The following is a 20,828-nucleotide window of genomic DNA, read 5'->3' as shown; positions in this document are numbered from 1 at the left end:
CGGTATGAGTGTTGGTAACACATACGTCTTATTATGTTTGGCAGTTTGGATAGCTGACACTTTTGTCTGAATGAAATGTTGAAAGTCATTTTAATATACATTGATATATTATAATAGTACTGTTATCCTTATTACTACATTGCGTCTACAGAAAGTTTTATATTAAATCGTCCTGATTTCGTTTGTATATAACAGTTCCGGAGTTTTTGTGTATTCACTCTGCAATAAACAAAGGACTGCAATATATGATATACTTGGTATGATTCTTTCACCACACAACTCTTGTTGGACGGGGGAAGGTGAGTTTGTTTCGGACGTGAATCATGAATGACGGTCCTACTCAGAAAAGAAAACTCGATGCAGAGTCGGAATCAAACCTACATCACAAATTTGCTAAATTTCAGACATGTGAAGATTCAAACGAACATACGGATGGAACTGCTTTAGCAAAGAAACCAAACTTGTCTTATATTGCTTTGATTTCAATGGCGATACAAAGTGAACCCTCTAAACAAATGTTGTTATCGGAAATCTATGATTGGATCTCAAAGAATTATCCACATTATAAGATGGAGGATAAGAGTTGGAGGAATAGCATTCGTCACAATCTCTCTCTCAACGAATGTTTTATCAAATCCGGACGGAGTGAAAGTGGGAAAGGAAGTTATTGGGCGATTCATCCAGCAAACATAGATGACTTCGGTAGGGGTGACTTCCGGCGGCGACAGGCAAGAAGGCGCGTTCGCAAATGTGATGACGAATTAAGGATGCTGTGTAAACCATGTCATTCATCCGGGGACTCAGTGATGACGTCACAGCCTACACTATACTCAGGGTATGTCCCGATGAGTAAAACATGCGTTAGTACAGGGTACTTGGCATCAGTATTTGGGACAGAACCATTTCGCTCTAAAGAAGAACGATATGGAAACAATCATAATACCAACAACGTTATGTGGCCTAATGACGTCATACGTCCAACATTTACCGGAAGTAGAACGTGTACGCCCGAAACGAGAGGAAACATTATCCCTTCTGTGAATGTCAATGTGAACGTTAATCTGGACGGGATACAAAAACAGTTTAGAAAGGTAGAAATTTAATACCATGACGTATCAATACCATTTGAAGTGTAAAGATCACCAATTATTAAAGTTATTTGTTGATAGAATATTTATTTTTAGAGATGTATGACGTTTAACTCATCATCAGCTAGATTTTAAAAAATTGTTAAAAACAAGTAAGACTGATTTATTTTTATGGAAATACATTTATAGTGTAGAATGTATCATTTTAAAAACGTTATAAATCCACGCATGTTTTGAAAAGATAATTTGTTGTGAGACAATCCGAGTTGTTTCCCGTCTGATTGCAATAAAATGATATCACAACTGATGTTGTTTGATGATTGCGTTATAGCATGCCCTGATTGGCCTCAGAATCTTGAGAGTATCTTAAACTTAAGTTAGCTCAGCTAATTATAAATGGTGATAACTTTTTGGAATGTCATCTTTAATTGGTTAAGTCTAAAATCAAGACAATTTTGGACTAAGTCTGTGTCATGATCCTGAGGTCCACGGTCCAGAATAAATCTTATACTTATGTTTTTGAGTAGCCAAACGAATATGTTAAGCAAACAAATGTTCGAAAAGCATGTGTCATTGGCTAAGTCAAAGATAAACAAAACATCATCTTTTTGACCTTGACTCTATACAGGGCCAGTGGGATATCACGGGTATAGTAGAAACAGCATCGCCCTGTCAAATCTAAAAAGAAGACTTTATTTCTGCTTAAGACATCTATTTGGTTGCATGTTGTTTATAAAATATTTATAAAAAAGTAGATAATGTGTAACTGTTTAATAAACAAATGTAGATAATGTGTAACTAATAAACAAATGTAGATAATGTGTAACTAGTAAATAAACAAATGTAGATAATGTGTAACTAGTTAATACAAAAGTAGATAATGTGTATCTAGTAAATAAAAATGTAGATAATGTGTAACTAGTAAATAAAAAATGTAGATAATGTGTAACTAGTTAATACAAATGTAGATAATGTGTAACTAGTTAATACAAATGTAGATAATGTGTAACTAGTTAATACAAATGTAGATAATGTGTAACTATTTAATACAAAAGTAGATAATGTGTAACTAATAAACAAATGTAGATAATGTGTAACTAGTTAAACAAATGTAGATAATGTGTAACTAATAAAAACAAAAGTAGATAATGTGTAACTAATAAATAACAAAAGTAGATAATGTGTAACTAGTAATAAACAAAAGTAGATAATGTGTAACAAGTAAATAAACAAAAGTAGATAATGTGTAACTAGTAAATAAACAAAAGTAGATAATGTGTAACTAGTTAATACCAAAGTAGATAATGTGTAACTAATTAACAAATGTAGATAATGTGTAACTAATAAACAAATGTAGATAATGTGTAACTAATAAACAAATGTAGATAATGTGTAACTATAAAAAAAAGTAGATAATGTGTATAATAACAAAAGTAGATAATGTGTAACAATAAACAAAAGTAGATAATGTGTAACTAATAAAAAAAGTAGATAATGTGTAACTAGTAAATACAAAAGTAGATAATGTGTAACTAGTAAATAAACAAAAGTAGATAATGTGTAACTAGTAAATAAACAAAAGTAGATAATGTGTAACTATAAAAAAAAGTAGATAATGTGTAACTAAATAACAAAAGTAGATAATGTGTAACTATAATACAAAGTAGATAATGTGTAACTAAATAAACAAATGTAATATGTATGTGTAACTAATAAACAAATGTAGATAATGTGTAACTAGTAAAAACAAAAGTAGATAATGTGTAACTAGTAAATAAACAAAAGTAGATAATGTGTAACTAGTTAATAACAAAAGTAGATAATGTGTAACTAATAAACAAATGTAGATAATGTGTAACTATAAACAAAAGTAGATAATGTGTAACTAATAAACAAAAGTAGATAATGTGTAACTAATAAACAAATGTAGATAATGTGTAACTAGTAAATAAACAAAAGTAGATAATGTGTAACTATAAATAAACAAATGTAGATAATGTGTAACTAGTAATAAACAAATGTAGATAATGTGTAACTAATAAATAACAAATAGATAATGTGTAACTAATAAACAAAATGTAGATAATGTGTAACTATAAACAAATGTAGATAATGTGTAACTAGTTAATAAACAAAAGTAGATAATGTGTAACTAATAAACAAATGTAGATAATGTGTAACTAGTAAATAAACAAAAGTAGATAATGTGTAACTAGTAAATAAACAAAAGTAGATAATGTGTAACTAGTAAAAAACAAAAGTAGATAATGTGTAACTAGTTAATAAACAAAGTAGATAATGTGTAACTAGTAAATAAAAAGTAGATAATGTGTAACTAGTAAATAAACAAAAGTAGATAATGTGTAACTAGTAAATAAACAAAAGTAGATAATGTGTAACTAGTTAATACAAAAGTAGATAATGTGTAACTAGTTAATACAAAAGTAGATAATGTGTAACTAGTTAATAAACAAAAGTAGATAATGTGTAACTAGTTAATACAAAAGTAGATAATGTGTAACTAGTTAATACAAAAGTAGATAATGTGTAACTAGTTAATACAAATGTAGATAATGTGTAACTAGTTAATACAAAAGTAGATAATGTGTAACTAGTTAATACAAAAGTAGATAATGTGTAACTAGTAAATAAACAAAAGTAGATAATGTGTAACTAGTTAATAAACAAAAGTAGATAATGTGTAACTAGTTAATAAACAAAAGTAGATAATGTGTAACTAGTATAATACAAAAGTAGATAATGTGTAACTAGTAATAAACAAAAGTAGATAATGTGTAACTAGTAATAAACAAAAGTAGATAATGTGTAACTAGTTAATACAAAAGTAGATAATGTGTAACTAGTAAATAAACAAAAGTAGATAATGTGTAACTAGTTAATAAAAAAAGTAGATAATGTGTAACTAGTTAATACAAAAGTAGATAATGTGTAACTAGTTAATACAAAAGTAGATAATGTGTAACTAGTTAATACAAAAAGTAGATAATGTGTAACTAGTTAATAACAAAAGTAGATAATGTGTAACTAGTTAATACAAAAGTAGATAATGTGTAACTAGTTAATACAAATGTAGATAATGTGTAACTAGTTAATAAACAAAAGTAGATAATGTGTAACTAGTTAATACAAAAGTAGATAATGTGTAACTAGTTAATACAAAAGTAGATAATGTGTAACTAGTTAATAAACAAAAGTAGATAATGTGTAACTAGTTAATAAACAAAAGTAGATAATGTGTAACTAGTTAATAAACAAAAGTAGATAATGTGTAACTAGTTAATACAAATGTAGATAATGTGTAACTGGTTAATACAAATGTAGATAATGTGTAACTAGTTAATACAAATGTAGATAATGTGTAACTGGTTAAAAAACAAAAGTAGATAATGTGTAACAAGTTAATACAAAAGTAGATAATGTGTAACTAGTTAATACAAAAAAAGTAGATAATGTGTAACTAGTTAATACAAAAGTAGATAATGTGTAACTAGTTAATACAAAAGTAGATAATGTGTAACTAGTTAATACAAAAGTAGATAATGTGTAACTAGTTAATACAAAAGTAGATAATGTGTAACTAGTTAATACAAAAGTAGATAATGTGTAACTAGTAAATAAACAAAAGTAGATAATGTGTAACTAGTTAATACAAAAGTAACTGACAAACCGATAATGGAAAACAATGTTACTCCTGTGTAGGATTCTATAGATACAAGCGGTTTCATCCAGAAACTACGTCTCAGCTTAAATGCCTTCTATTTCCTTAATCTGGAGGGAGATCTTAATTGCGAAGTCCATTTAAAAGTTTGAAAATGTTTTCTACCACAATTTAAAATCAATATAAATATGTTGGCGCGTGAGTCGGCGACGATAATGTCTGACGGAGGTGTCGTCACCAATCAGCGGGCCTGTATCCTTAATTGATCAACCCAAATACACAACAGATACTCTGGTTTTTATCCCCCGAGTACGACAACACAAAACAGTAGACATAAACCATACAGAAAAACTGTTTTCATTGAAATGAAATTATTAGCTAACTTTTTGTAAGATTTATTTCCCTTATAACACAGGTGATAACCTTACATTGTCATTTTATCACAACAATTGTTTTATATTATTATTAAAAAATAACGATGTACATAAAAATGGCAAACCAATGATGTAGAACAACCGAGTAAAATCTATCATACAATTCGTTGTTGTATAGACAGTAAAATATGTATCTTATCTATCCGATAGATTTAGACTATAACAGCCTCCATATGCTTTATGAAAATTAAGTTGTTTGATACCAAATGAAATTCGTCATTGGTGAGTCACAAATAACAAAGAAAGAAATCTGTTTAGAATTCTGTTTATGGTTAATTCTCCAAGGAAGCTGAAGGCAAGAAATGTCAGTGATAATACAGGACATCAAAAAACTGTTAGAATTATAAATAAAAGTGTATTCTGAATGGTTTGGTTTAATTTATCCACTTTTTTCGCATTTTTCCTTTGGTTATCTCTCGTTCAAAGTTGATAATTCAGTGTCAAAACAAGGTAAACTTATATATACCGAAGACACGTGTATCATCGACATACATGTAGGTCTACAGCTGGTAGGAAGAATGCACGTGAATTATGTAAACGTATCATACGTTTTACCATGCCACAATTAACAACAAAGAATCCAATCATCTGTGTATATGAGTTTTGAAAGAACAACCCAATATTTTTACTTACAATGTATAAATCAATAACTGACAATGCACTTCCTTTTTTTAATAAATGTTTATTTTTTCAATAAAAAAAATATGAATATATATATATATATACTGATTAAAAATCGCCGTTATCAAACACAGAGAAGGAGTTTCCAATCTCTATGTATATGTGTTTTTGTTACATGTGTTAGTGAGTGTATTTAAAACAAAGGTGACATACGCAGGGAGAACGATTACATTTTGTTTTATTTACTACCAAGTTCCAGCAAGTCGCAGGATTGGGGAAATCTCGGAGAAATTTCTGGCAATCTACGGAAATCAAACACCTTTCCGAAGATTGCTGTATATTTCTCCGAAGTGTTACCATTGCTTTGCCTACCTGTAATTCAACCCTACGTTTAGGCCATGTGCTCGAGTAATGCGTGTACCCGTTATCACTGTAGTGCAACTAGTACGGCAACGATGTTTTGATCCGTTTCCGGTATCGCTTCGATATACGAGTACCGAGCAGGTAGGTTCCAACTTGAAGAGTTTAAATACATTGCGCATGGTGTTGCAGACCGATATTTAGCTCAAGTGTTAATTAGATATCCTACCTTGTATTAAGATCGTGATTTCACGCAAAGTACTCCTATTTATCATACAATTGTGACACTTACATACAGCTTGATGCGAGTTCCTAGCAAAAACTTCAAGTTTTCATCTATATCTTGCTTATTATTCAAGATATTCACAAGATTTGACTGAGAAACAAATTATTAGGTTCATATATATTTGATGATGAAGAATAAAGAGTGATTGACCCATTGTTTACATCGTTGTGTCAGTCTTTGCGCAACGGTTTTGATCGATGATATTGCGAAAAAGTGTACGGTTTGGAGTTTGAGATTGCAACGGTTTGGTATTTATATGATGGCATCTCCATGCGTAATAGAATCCAACCGTAACGTATTAAGCACAGGGATCTGAGAATTAGTTACAGTTTCTATAATTATGGCCCCACCAGAATGCCCATAGACTATTTTTAGATGTTTTAGGGACGTAAATAAAAAAAAAAATCAGTAAAAATCCTATTCTACATTAAACACACAGAGTACAATGTAGAATAGGATATAGACCCCTAAAACGTCTAAAATGGTGTTTGGGTACTCTTGTGGGTCCACGATTACATCATAATTAATGTGCATAAATCTATAAACTGTAAATAATTATCAGATCCCTAGCTGTGGCATTAATTACATTTGTCCAGTTCACCTTTAAAACAATAGTTTGCCGCTGTCCACTCGGTCACACTGACCAATGCATATATACTATTATACTAATTAGGTACATTTTTATTATACGAATGAGATGTGTGTACCTGCATCTGATATGTACATGATTTCGTATACTGTTTTTATGCCCATAATTACAATGCCTATAGGTCTCTCCAATCCTTTGATGTGGAATTAAAGAGTTTTTACTCTTGAAAACTTTTGAATTTATGAATTTTTTTATTGCATACCAACAAAAACTATTTTGGGAGAATTTTAACGGCAAAATTTGCTGTAAATATGCCATAGAGTCGGACATCTTGTACCGCCGTCCTCAATTCCTAGCGTAACCACAAGGATAATTGAAAAAGATACAATTCATTTCAATATGGACCAACCAAAGAACCCATAGACCATGTTTACACGTTTAAGAGGTCTAGATAAAAAATCGGTTAAATCACATTCTACTAAGTATACGTATATATTGCGAAAGGTGGAAAGCTCCCCGACACACACAAAAAAAAAAAAAAAAAAAAAATCTACCACACCTGCGCTTTAGCGGCCAAAAATCATATTTCTAGGAAGTCTAAAGAAACAGATTACTAACGTTGGAAATAGCGATACCTTTTCCTTTTAAAATCGTATAAAATGGTCCATGGGCAATGTGTTGGGTGTACATTGATACAACTTTATCTAATAATCAGACTCTTGTGGGCGTAACATCTTGGTTTCTTGATGTCCCTTCATCGTTATTGAAATTACGTCAGATTTAATTTCGTGCCCGTTAATAACTAATATTTATATTGTCACTGTACACATGTACAGTACCTATGTCTGGCTAATGGCTATTAAACCCAATGTATGATAATTCTCTATCAACATTGGCAGTTACATGTAGATTTTGGTGTGCTAATAATTTCTTCAGAGTTCAAGAGGTCACAAAAACACTGAGTTCAAGTCAATGTGACAATTCGTTGAATAACGTTAAAGTATTCTTAAAATTGAAGTATATATATCTTTGTATATTTGGTTTATCGGTAGTCAGATACTGTCATTGTTTAATCGGTTGTTCATGACAACACACCAGAAGAAATCGAACCAAGTTACCCCAAAAATCATCAACTGTTTATATTTATCAAATGATATTCTTATTCTATGCAGACGTATACGAACGCGTTTTATAATTTAACTTTAGCTTTTTTTTCTATATAACTGGAACGGCTAGTGATTTTGCCCGTGTAATATTTTTGCATGTATCATTAGTGTAATTAAGCATTCGTTGTCATATTTTGACATGCATTGGTGTGTGACATAAACTGGTTGTTTTCGCATATCTATCATGGTGCGGATATATGTTAAAACAGTCATATGATATATATATTTCTATTATCGCACCAAGTATTAATAAGTATATTTGAGTCCTTGTGCGTGCTATTTGATATGGGTTTTTTTAATTACAATAGCCAATGTATGCAAAAATATGACATGAACAAGGTTACTTTATATCAAGCGCATTACGGGATAAACTAGTATACCCATTTCTAGTCTACTACAAAATTAAGAAAACATTACTTACTTTACTTGAAGCTTTCCTAAGTCGTCTAACCGCGTACACGTTAAATATTATGTCTGATGAATTTAATTCTAATAATAGTACACAAATTGGTCTATTTTCATGTCATTATCTGAAAGAAAGAAATCCAAACCGTACACTTACTTTTGTTTTTAACTTGTGTCTCAACCGTACACTATTGAAATTCAAAACCGTTGCGACACTAGTCTGATATCGAACACAAATTGTTGAATTTCATAAGTATATTCAACATTATTGTAAACAAATTATATACCAATGGAAACGGGAAAGTCTAAAGATTTCCAATATTGAATCACAGTAAAACTATACCTCAATATAAGTCGGCAAATCGAAGCTGAACGAAAAATTTTGCTGTGTTTTCTGTCATGTGTGATATTCAAATGCATTTTTTGAAATATAAGAAAACAGATAATAATACATTGTTTTGGTTTGGTTGAAACTTATCATACTCTTCAGCAATCACTACATACCATGAATCATGGTATCATCCGTAACACCAGCAAATTAGTGATACAAAGCACAGTACCGTGGTCTTCATGTCGCCGAAGCGATACCGGAAACGGATCAAAACATCGTTGCCGTACTAGTTGCACTACAGTGGTTATATTCGTTTCTCACATATAAATGCATAACTTTCATTTCCGCTTACTTTGTCCCATTTATAACGCGACGACCGTGCCATCACTAAGTAATTCAAAGCATGCGCGTCCTCCACATCCGGTTCATGATCAGAATTCCACAGAAAATATGCCATCTTTTCCCCATCGTCAAATCGCCATATTCCTTCTGTGACATGATTGCCTTGGATATAAATCTTTTCGTCACGGGAAATATCTGTAAATTATAAAAGTGTCATCGATAAATTACATGTTTAGATGTCTAATGTAGAGAAAAAAATAATACTTTTTTGATTAAAAGTATAACACCATTATGTATGAAACTACACTAACTGATACAGCACGTGAAGACTGGACGGAGACGTGACCACGCTGTTTGATGATATTTAGTTGATATTCGGTGGCAGTTTACAAGTTATACTAAAGTCAATGATTTCGAGCAAACCGGTCGAAATATAAGGATAATGGTATTATTAGGCCTCATAAGAATGTAGAACAATACATTTATGCCATATTTTGCATCGTGGTTATGTAACAAAATTGGCCTTACTTACATGTAATTGTCCCTTTAATGTTTTCCAACGCTATAAAATGCTGATGAACAATATAAAAAGTATTGTGTAGCTTTAGGGTTTTGAATTTGGACAATGCGGTTTGAACATTTACCCAGATACTCGGAGAGGTGTTGTTGTTTCATGTTCGAATCTACTCTAACCAACTCGCCCTCATCACCCTTGCATACAAGCGCTGCATCCGACGCAGATTTAGCATCATTCCCAGAATAAAGCTTGTAACACGTTGATAGGTGACGCTGGTGAATGTATCCAAGTGAAGGATCGCATCCATCTGCCATAAATCGAGAATGTGAAAAAATATTACAGGCATATGGAATAAAGAAAGATGAAGTTGAATGTTGTCACAGAATTATGCGTCACATTATAGGGTTTCGTAATTGACGCAGAATTTCGTGACAACTTTCAACTTCTTTATTCCATCTTATTAATAAAAGTACAATGTATAGAGAAACATATTAACAACATTCAACAAATACTATTATTTTAGGTAAAGCCTATCTGAGAGCGCAGCAGTTAATTCATTTTTTAACTGTTACTAAATAGAAATATATCATTGTTAAGAATGCTGTTTACAATAGATTTCATAGAAATAAAGGATTTCTAACGGCGAAAGAGTTATCTCCCCTGACCCATCAGGCTTATCGATGTCAAGACACGTGTTTTGTTCTTATTGCATATTGTGTGCATCGAATTTGTGTACATGTAGAAACCATTTATAGAATTATTAATTATTAGAATCATAGCTTTGATGAATTACTGGCATCAGATTATCACAAGAAAACATATTTAGTATATAATATACGTGACTGTGGCTACAAAATATATTTAGTATATAATATACGTGACTGTGGCTACAAAATATATCTCAATGCCATTAAGTTACGATTTAGGAGAAAATATAAATGTTAGATTAAGGTGAGAACTAATTGGAAGGTTGATCTTTCACTAATATTTTCATTTTGAATTATTTAAAAGTACAACTTGTTTTTAATCACGCGACCGTTTTCGGTTTCCAACTCTACATAAAAATAAATTGATAAGAATAAATTGGAAGGTTTATCTTTCACTGATGTTTTCAGGTTGATATTTTTCAAAGTATAACATGTTTGTCATCACGCGGGAGATTCCGTTTCCAGTTTTCGAGAAGATTTACCGTTTCCAGTTTTCGAGAAGATTTACATAGATTAACGTTACCGTGACACCTCTATTAAAAGAGATCGCTGCGCTGTGTACAATGTATCAGGGGAAAATTTATAAAACATTTTAAACAGAACTTTGATAAATTTACATAAATTTTGTAATGTTTTTGTTTTGTATTTGAAGAGTCCATTTGCTGATACAAACTCGTCACTAAGTATTCTAGTTTGTTACAAGTGTAGGTCACTAATGAGAAGTAGTTTAGAAAGTACTTCAAAGTACAATATATATAAACATATCTTTTGGCAAACTTATTTTAAAATATTAACACATGCTTTTTGTAATGTATATCGTATTTTGTGTTGTCATACATTGGCAGTGTTCTCCGTCATCTTGCACATATTTCATATGTTGTCACATATATGTTTATTGTAATCATATATGCTGTTTGCATTCGTAATAAAATAAATTGAATGAATTGAATTGAATGTCAAAAGAATCAGATCACTTTCTTCTACAAACGGATACATCTAACCTGCCAGGAAAAAGGTTGTTTCAAGGTCAAGTAAAACGAAAATGGTTCAATTATAACTTTGATGCTTGGCGTGAAGGCCACATCATACAGCTTACCTCCATTCATTTGGTAGTAGGTCCAAGATTTGTCGGGTATCCAAAACGCTAGAACAGGGAACATCACCGAATGCAAATTACACATTCTTCTCTCAACATTAAAAAAGAATGAAATACAGTTACGCGTGGTGAGACAATAGTATGAACACATTCCAAGAGAGACAACTGTCGTAGAGGCGAGCTGATTTTCCCACACAACGAAGTTACGATATTTCTTTTGTTCGTAGGCTATCGCGACATTGTCAGAACAATATATTTGGACGAGAAACGACTGGAAATATAGTAGAAACATATAAACAACAGCACCAGATGCCATAGTCTGAGAGTCACTTTATCTAACTGCTGTGCTGAGGCACACGTTAGCCTCGTTATGGAGACTTCCTTTGATGTTCCATACAAACGCGGCTTTTCAAACAATGTATAAAATCATCATGAGAGGGGAAATCTCATTTTCTCTTTTTTGAATATTCGTTCTGATTGTTAATGTTTCAATGGCGCGGAAGACAATAATCTCTGTGTACACGTTCCGAGGATAAATCAGACTGATATTGCATGTACATCACAAAACATCATGGTCCAGTAGAAGTTTGTAAAAGGTGTTAAGCGTCGAGCCGACTGAGTCGATCGTTGCGGAATACATCTTCGTGAAGATAAACAATGAAGATGCAGATTGGGTGGTAATGTTGCTTTTTAAGCGGAAATCAAAATGTGAAATTTTACTTCAACCTTTCATCGTGACCTCTTGCTAATGTGTTTAAAAGCTTATGGAATAAGGAGTGATTGTATAAATGTCTGCTCACCTTGGGCACAGTTTTATTGTATTCTTATCATCAAATTCTCCATTTTAAAATATAACAGAAGGCACAGAAACAAAATCATACTTGTCTGAACTTCTGTTATCATTTTATTTTTAAAGAATCTAGCATATCTTTCGTGAGTCAAACATGTCCGGGACGATCAAACAGGTTCACACAGGCAAAATAAGTTTAGATGGACAAATAATTATGAATGATTGATTATTGGGGTTTATGTTATCAAATGACAACCTGAGTGTTGATATTTGTAAGATTTGGGAGGCTGTGGTATATTGATGTTGTGTGAAAACACATATTATAGTGCTATATTACCGAAGGATACTTCCTGAGACACCAGAAAATATATCCCACCTGGTCACACTATACCGACAATGGCCGCACGTGTCGTGCCACCCCTTTATAGTTTCACGGAGACGTTATACAGGAACAGTAACCACCACTTTTAAGACCATGATGTGTTTCGGCCAGGTAGTCCAAAATGATCGATATTTGGACAATGTTAAGGTGGTGTCAAGGAAACAAAGGACAAAGTCGGTTATAGAAATAAGAAACTAGATAAGATCCCAGATTTAGTCGCCGTTTACAATCATGAAATTCTAACTCTTTAACTACAGAACTAATCACGAAATAAGTTCAAAAGGACAGAACAAATTAAAAGGGCAAAAAAGTTCAAAAAGATGAAATAAGTTCGAAACGTGTTCAAAAGGACGAATAAATCTTAAAAGAACGAAACGAACTTAAAAAAAGTTGAGAACTTCTCTGGTGAAGTGTTAGTCTCGTTGAAGTCTCATTCCGTTGTAATGTGGCGAAATTACACTTTTATTTTAGCTATATAAAGTTCATGCCTGTTGTACAAAAACATAATCTTTTTGAGGTTCACCATGATGAATTTTAGTGTATTTTGAATATTTAACAGGTAATTATGGACGAAAAAGCACATTGACCCCAAATTTTTATGCAAATCACTTAAAAAATTTCATCAAAAATCCGCAAATTATTAGAGAAAGTAAGTCATCAGAACTATTTGAAGTGAAGAATCTGTCCTAATCTGTGAACAAAAACAAGGGATTTAAGGGATTTATGGTGTAACATATGCTATTATTCTGAGCAATAGCACGGGCTGACTGCATCTTATTAGACAAGTATGATTTTTTCGAAAAAAAAACCCACTACCTTTGTCAATTTAATATGTATGCAATCATTCATATCATTTTGAGGATATCGCTTTATTGAAATTCCGGTTAAAGTTAAATCACACCTACAATGTAGTGTCAAATAGCGTTGTTTGATTCACTAAAGATCAAAATCAAGCACACCATCATATATTTTTTATTCCATTTCAAAACATTACATTTGAAAAAAAAGTTGTTCATAAAAATGTTGACTTTTCAGCAGAGAAGATCCTTAAATGACCAAATAAGTTGAAAGGAGCGAAAAAATGCATATAATATACTAATATTAGATTTCCATTTAGTATTCAATTTCCACTAAATTAGTTACTGATATAGTGATCTGTTAATGCATGCAATACCGAATTTGTTGCTGTTCATCCAATATTGAAAATCGTGATGGCTAAGTGCTGTTTGAATGAACGTTAGACTGATCCATTAATATTGACAGTTAGACTGGCTACCAGTCTCTAGAATCACTAAAATTTGGCTTGATTGTTTTTGTCTGATCCCAAGTTTTAAACAAGGGCGAGATAATCTAGTAAAGAACTACTGAGAAAGTCTTATCAGCAACTTAGGGTCTGGTGGCGAGTCTAATTGACAGTATTTGGATGTGTGAGCAACCCTGAACATACTACATATGTAAGTGACAAATTTCGATGCCACACACTTTATCAGTATGTAGAGATAAGACTTCTCAATCGCCTACAACCCAGAGAGCGTTACAAACAATCCACAACTCGTAGGTGACACTTCAGCGTTTCACAATGAAGATAATCGGTTTAGTTTTAGTATGTGCGATAGTTGGTTATGTTACTGCCGATGAAGGTAACACCGATCTAGCCGATAGACTGAGGACCCTTGAGGAGGAGCGAGCCCAACTAGAGGCGGAGATTAATTTGTATAGAGAAAAGGCGAAACATCTACTGGATATATTCCGAAACGTTCTACAGGACGAGGACGATGAAGCTCCGACTCAATCAATCAAAAAGAGGCAGTTGAGTATGTGTATTGATTTTATTGCTTTTCATTAGTATTTATGAGAGATGCTTTACGCATTTAAGGTGATTTAAGATACATTGTATATGTAATTATAATAATGGTTATTGCACGAATATGTTGTTTTAGCATGGTCGTTATTAACTGTTCTGAAAGCAGGCATTATCAGCTTGAACAACTCGAGATTCCTCATTGCAGAAGTTATCAGATAATGATTAGAATTAGTTATCGCCGCCGAAATATTCAAGTACGGTAATCTATCTAAATATTGAGAAATCAAGAATAGCTTAGTTTTATATACAGAAATATTAACCTACCAAGGTAAAAACTTTTGATATGTTATTTACCACCAAAGGCTGCGAACAGTTTGAGGATTACAATATTCACAATATATGTAATTTTGGCAGTATTGCCAATGATACTGTAGACATTTCTTTCATTGATTTCCGTTAAAAGTTGTGATATTGAATAGATTTCCGAGGCGAAAATACCAGGTCACATTTTCTACAAGATATGGCACATATAACTTTAATCTACTAGTATATTAATGCTGGTAACATTCTTTAATTGAACCTATTTCCTTTTATGGTTAAATGTTCCTTCATTTAACACCAGGTTTTTATTATTCCTTTGGTCTGTCACTTTCTACCTCAATATTTTTTACGATTCCCAAAAGAAAAGCTTCAATATGTGTTGAACATTCATCATGTGAATTTGTACACATGTACATAAAAAAGAGCCAGGACAAACCTAATATATGCCATTTGTTTCTTTAATAGACGGAAAAATAATAAGATTTTTTTTTTTACTTTTTGTCTATGTTGCCTTCACCGTACGAGGATAAACAATACTAAATTGTCTTTTCGCTATTATTGTTTCATGTAAGAGGAACGACGGGTGGTAAACACAGACACAAGATGCAAGAATCATGCGCCTGGTTGTTGAGTAAACGATAATCTAAATTGTCATTTTACTATCAAGTTTTTTTTAAAATACTTTTTCACTACAGCCTGTACCACCGCCTCCTCCCAGATCGCCTTCCACTCACGACTCAGTAGACAGAAGACATTCGCTAGTTCGGGCGAGGATATCGTATTTGACGTTGTGCATACCAATATCGGGAGCGGCTACAACAGTTCCAACGGTCTCTTCACTGCTCCCAGGCGGGGCAACTACCAGCTGATGGCGAGTACCATGTCGACTGACGGAAACACTACTGATGTCCGTATGGTTCGGTCCGCCCACTACCCATACAATGTCTGTCGGACTCACGCAGGAAATGCTCACTCGTCAATGGGACTTTGTGTAGCATTTGTCACATTAGACGAAAATGAAAATGTGCGCGTGGAACATTACTCCGCCCATAACCAGGTGATAGCCGGTGGTAAATTTTCATCCTTTTCTGGACATCTCATCAACGATCACTGAATTCGCTCATTGGTTTTTGTGATTTACAGATAAATAAAATATTACTGCAATTTACAGAGTTATCTATTTCTCTTTTCTCTATGGATACTATCTCGTTTTGAAGATGAAACACAATATTTAGAAAGATTAATAGAACAACATACTTCAAACATCGCCAACTTCATACTGTGTATGGCATTCACCTGAACGCATACAGTAAAAACGAGCAATGAAGCAATGAAAACATGTAGACCGATATTTACCGTAAAACCCTGTTTTGATGCTGAATTTATGTCCAAGATATTGATAGAGAAGGCGGCAAAGATATCAAACGGCTCGACTTTATATTTGTATTTTAAGATGAAGAGCAACCAGTGCTTGCCAAGTACCCATTCTCGTCGTCCTTGATGTATTTATGTGATTATACGTGAAATGTTTCAATGTATTTTTTTTAAATGTGAAAAACTGCATGATAGCGTCTTCAGAAGATGAATTAATTGACGACATTTCACGTGTAACAATACATGTACACAGGTGATGCCAGTATAGATACATGTGTGGATTTATAAATGAAAGGTAGGAGCAGTATAATAAAAAAATATAAAACGCTTTGTGAAAAATGAATTTGATTCTTGAAAATCGTTAAAACTATGGATTCATGCTGTTTCTGCTATAAAGGAGCGCCACGATGGAGACATCATGATACCACTATGGGAACTACTTACTTTACCAGGAAATATGTGTTTGGTGTTACACTATAGGTCTGTCTGCTCCGTTGACATAACCTGATTCTGAATTCAGTCTGTGAGTTCACCCGGATTTGACCTAGATTTGTATGAGCATCATTGGTAGATAAATTGGTTGTGGTTAACATCATCTTAACATCCGAGGTAATTTTAGGGCATGTTAAAAGGATGCTAACCCCAACCAATTTATCCATCAATGATGCCCATACAAATCTAGGTCAAATCCTGGTTTGTCCGTTGTCAGTACAAACCAGTTGCGTTCCTTTCCCCCTGAATACATGGTTCTATTCTACTCGTGTGATGTTCCTTCAGGTATGTTTTATTCTAGTCTATTTGCTCTTCGATTTTGAGTATGCTTTGTCAGAAGTGACATCTTCTGAGAAATGTTGATAAATATATTCGAAGTACCGTTTGTCGAAAATAGAACCAAATGTTATCAAAAAACGAAAAATACAGTGAAAGCTACATTTGAGCTTTTTCTAAAGTAGAGTTATTATAATTGATTTAAAATGTCAGTGTCCATGTGGCATTCCTTTCTTTCCAAAGTTAATTTAAAAAATATACACCCAAATTGCTGCAGAATAACGTTTACCAGTTTTGTTTGATGAACAAATAGCATCTAAACAACAACAAAAATTCTCAATTTGAATCATTTATTCTGCGTTAAATCGATAAATTAATCTCTAGCTATTAAATGACCTGAAAAGGAAGGATAAGCATAGCCTCCATAGATATAGGTTCCTCTCCCACTGTAGTGACGTACGAATACGTCATCACCAGTATTTAGATGAACCATGGAAACGCACATTCCAATTTCCATGTTTGGTGATCCGGCATGCGCCCTGCATAACATCCGGTTATTTAGAACCATTTCCACGTCGACGTAGTAGCCCGAGTAAGCGGAAACAGTTGCCACGAACTCGTAGAGTCCCGGAAACTGGGCCTTGAACACACCGAAGTTTGAGTCATAGGCGTTGCCCTGGTTTGTGATGACGGTGTTGTACACTATGGTTTGTTTAGGGCTCATGACGCTGTATGAGTTAGATAGGGTAGCGTGGAAAACCACTGGGGCTGTCAGGGTAGTGGTTACAGCTGGGGCCGGGGTGGTCAGAATCTCTACAACACATAGGAAGTAATGCTAAATAATAAAAATAATTGCATGTCAGAAAACCAATGATACGGTGATATTGATACATCTACAATCTGAAAATGGTCAATGTGAAACGGAGGCTGTTTCGAAAACTGATATTAACTATATTAAGATATATAAAAGTAAGGTTACCTTAAAAAGTAAAACACTAGATTAAAACAATAAGGTGAAAATTCAACAACATTCCTATAGGGCTGACATCCTTTTTATTTTGTGGTAATGTTGATTATACATGTTTTATCCCATTTCTATAAGCCAACTGAAATTATGTAAACAGTAGAAAAAATAGACTCCGTGTAATAACATTTACATTTTCTCGATGAGATAACATAATTACAGACTCTGTGTGTAGAAAATGAACACGTATGAAAAGTATATTATATACTATATTTGTTTGCATTTGTAATATAAAAGTTTTTCACATTCACATTGAAATATTTCAAATATTAAAGACAATTTTAAATGTTCATTATTTGCATTTCTTACTTAAATGCTATACCAAACAAATATGTTTCGACAATTTCTATAAGAAACACCGTGTTTTAAATTGTGTGTGGAAAGTGAGTAACGAATTGTAGAATGTTTTTATGAAAGTACATACAACAAAATATTGAACAAGAACTAAACAATAAAATGATTAAAAACTCACGTCGTCTGTGGAGTTCATGTTCCGGTTCCGTTTCAACACCAACTTCCGGCTGGTCCTGGCTGTCAGTCTCCACTGGTTGAGCCTTTGCCTTAGCTCTAACTTTGTTTAGAAGTCGAATTAACTCTTCACTATCTTCACTTATTATTTTCTCATAGTTTCCATAAAGGGTTTCAAGCTTGCCTAGCCTCTCAGCTAACTGACTACTTAAAACACTGCCATGACAGGTCCCTAGATTTAACAGGGCAAGTATAGAGACTCCTAACAAAAGCTTGACGGCCACCATTTTGAAATGTTGGAGTAAAATGGAATTGTCTGAGATATATTCATGTATGTGTGGTCTACGTGGCCTTGACAGTGACACAATCAGTATGAGATAAGGAATTATTGGTCCTGGTAGTACGTCCTGGACTAGCCACTATGTCACAAAGATAGAACGTTGTTTCTCTCACATACACACGTGTGTCGTCACAATTTCAAATTTCATTTTCAAATACACATATGACAAATCAATGAAACGAAAACGCAAAATATGATTGTACTTAGAGCGGCGTAGAAATGTTCATATGAAAATGAACCAATTTGTGATAATATCATCATCAAATAACTTAATTTCCAATATTCGTGATGGTTGACAATTGTGTGAAGTCATTTAAAAATCATATCTGTCTTTTCTGTTCACAATAGGCTTTTTCATCACTTCTTAGACAATATGCTTTTCCATCGCCTGTTGTGGTGTGAGCAATAAGCATTTCATCACTTGGGTAGACAATAGTTATATTGTAGTAATATTTCATCATTTGTGTGAACAATAGGTTATATCATCATTTGTGTGAACAATAGGCGTTTTCATCGCTTGTGTAGACAATAGGCTTTTTCATCGCTTGATGTGTGAACAATAGGCTTTTTCATCGCTTGATGTGTGAACAATAGACTTTTTCATCATTGTGTATATAAAAACTTTTTCATAGCTTGTGTGAACATTAGCACTTTATCCTTGGTAGACAATAGTTTATTGTGTTATTCATCAGTTGTGTGAACAATAGGCTTTTTCATCGCTTGTGTAGACAATAGGCTTTTTCATCGCTTGTGTGTGACAATAGGCTTTTTTCATCGCTTGTGTAGACAATAGGCTTTTTCATCACTTGTGTAGACAATAGCTTTTTCATCCCTGTTGTGATGTGAGCAATAAGCATTTCATCACTTGGGTAGACAATATTTATATTGTAGTAATATTTTCATCAGTTGTGTGAACAATAGGCGTTTTCATCGCTTGTGTAGACAATAGGCTTTTTCATCGCTTGATGTGTGAACAATAGGCTTTTTCGTCGCTTGATGTGTGAACAATAGACTTTTTCATCATTGTGTATATTGTTATGTATGACACTAAATACATGTAGTTATGAGATAAGGGAGATAACTCCTATAGCTTTTTTTATCAATACATCCTATGAAGGTCATATCATTGATTTAGGTTATAGAACTTTCTAGAATATAATCATGTATAAACAAATATGTTTGTAAACATGTTGATTTTAAGTAGAGATCTAGAATGATCTATTTCCAGAAAGTTATGTGTGTTTATTTTGTTTACTGCTTTTAGTTAGATATTTCTAGAAGTAGAAGGTTCTCCAATATTCTTGAATTAGGGTTAAGCTATATATACTCCAGCTGTCCACGGCTAATCAGAACTGTAATGAGACCTGTAATGAGACGTATCAAGAATTGTACAGTGCCATATTAGATTCTATTGGGAGAGCTATTGTGACTTTATCTGTGGATTATTACAACACTTTGTGTGGATTTATTCATATTGCCTGGAACTTTACAAATCATCGGTGGACATTCAATTTCCTTGTGGATTTGTGATTATTGTGAATTTGAAACCTGGAAGGATCAAGGATTATACCAGGACATTCGCATACAGATAAGTTACACTTTAAATCATCGTATTACTCTTGTACCACCACCAATTACTTTAGATATTGTAAACCATCTCTGTATAATATTGTATATATAATTAAATTGTGTTTTGAATTTAGCTGCTGGTTTCTCCTTTCTGTTATTCGTTAATGTAACAGAATTGGGGGCTCGTGTCCGGGATCGATATTTAATTTGTGAAATCTAACTTTGAAAAATTAATTTAGAAATTTTCAAAATTTGTGTACAAACTTTGAGTTTACATTTGAAACCAACAGCTAGATAAATATGACTACTATGCAGGTAGAACAGTTTGTTAAAGCGCCATCCCTGGAAGTTCTTTTGCAAGTTAGTA

At 32.9% G+C, this 20,828-nt stretch overlaps 3 protein-coding genes and 1 long non-coding RNA gene across 4 annotated transcripts; 2 read left to right on the top strand and 2 right to left on the bottom strand.

Annotated features, from left to right (window-relative positions):
• The first annotated feature begins 304 nt into the window (after positions 1-304).
• LOC138332756 (forkhead box protein E4-like) lies at positions 305-1,162 on the top strand. Its single transcript, XM_069280725.1, has one exon. It carries the CDS (start codon positions 324-326, stop codon positions 1,101-1,103), a length of 780 nt encoding a protein of 259 aa, XP_069136826.1. The 5' UTR covers positions 305-323; the 3' UTR covers positions 1,104-1,162.
• Positions 1,163-9,268: 8,106 nt separating this feature from the next.
• Positions 9,269-11,910, bottom strand: LOC138332991 (uncharacterized). The gene is made up of 3 exons (XR_011209920.1): positions 11,622-11,910; positions 9,946-10,125; positions 9,269-9,496 (listed from the first exon to the last, which is right to left on the bottom strand). It is a non-coding gene; the product is annotated as an uncharacterized lncRNA (long non-coding RNA).
• Positions 11,911-14,247: 2,337 nt separating this feature from the next.
• On the top strand, positions 14,248-16,086 carry LOC138332521 (uncharacterized). The gene is made up of 2 exons (XM_069280523.1): positions 14,248-14,607; positions 15,614-16,086. Exons 1-2 carry the CDS (start codon positions 14,373-14,375, stop codon positions 16,030-16,032), a joined length of 654 nt encoding a protein of 217 aa, XP_069136624.1. The 5' UTR covers positions 14,248-14,372; the 3' UTR covers positions 16,033-16,086.
• A 1,307-nt stretch (positions 16,087-17,393) lies between these two features.
• Positions 17,394-18,873, bottom strand: LOC138332520 (cerebellin-1-like). The gene is made up of 2 exons (XM_069280522.1): positions 18,557-18,873; positions 17,394-17,873 (listed from the first exon to the last, which is right to left on the bottom strand). The coding sequence occupies exons 1-2, from the start codon at positions 18,837-18,839 to the stop codon at positions 17,434-17,436; spliced, it is 723 nt and encodes a 240-aa protein (XP_069136623.1). The 5' UTR covers positions 18,840-18,873; the 3' UTR covers positions 17,394-17,433.
• Positions 18,874-20,828: the final 1,955 nt, after the last annotated feature.

Source organism: Argopecten irradians, chromosome 10 (assembly GCF_041381155.1).
Source record: "Argopecten irradians isolate NY chromosome 10, Ai_NY, whole genome shotgun sequence".
Classification (NCBI taxonomy): domain Eukaryota; kingdom Metazoa; phylum Mollusca; class Bivalvia; order Pectinida; family Pectinidae; genus Argopecten; species Argopecten irradians.
This window is presented reverse-complemented; position numbering and strand designations above follow the sequence as displayed.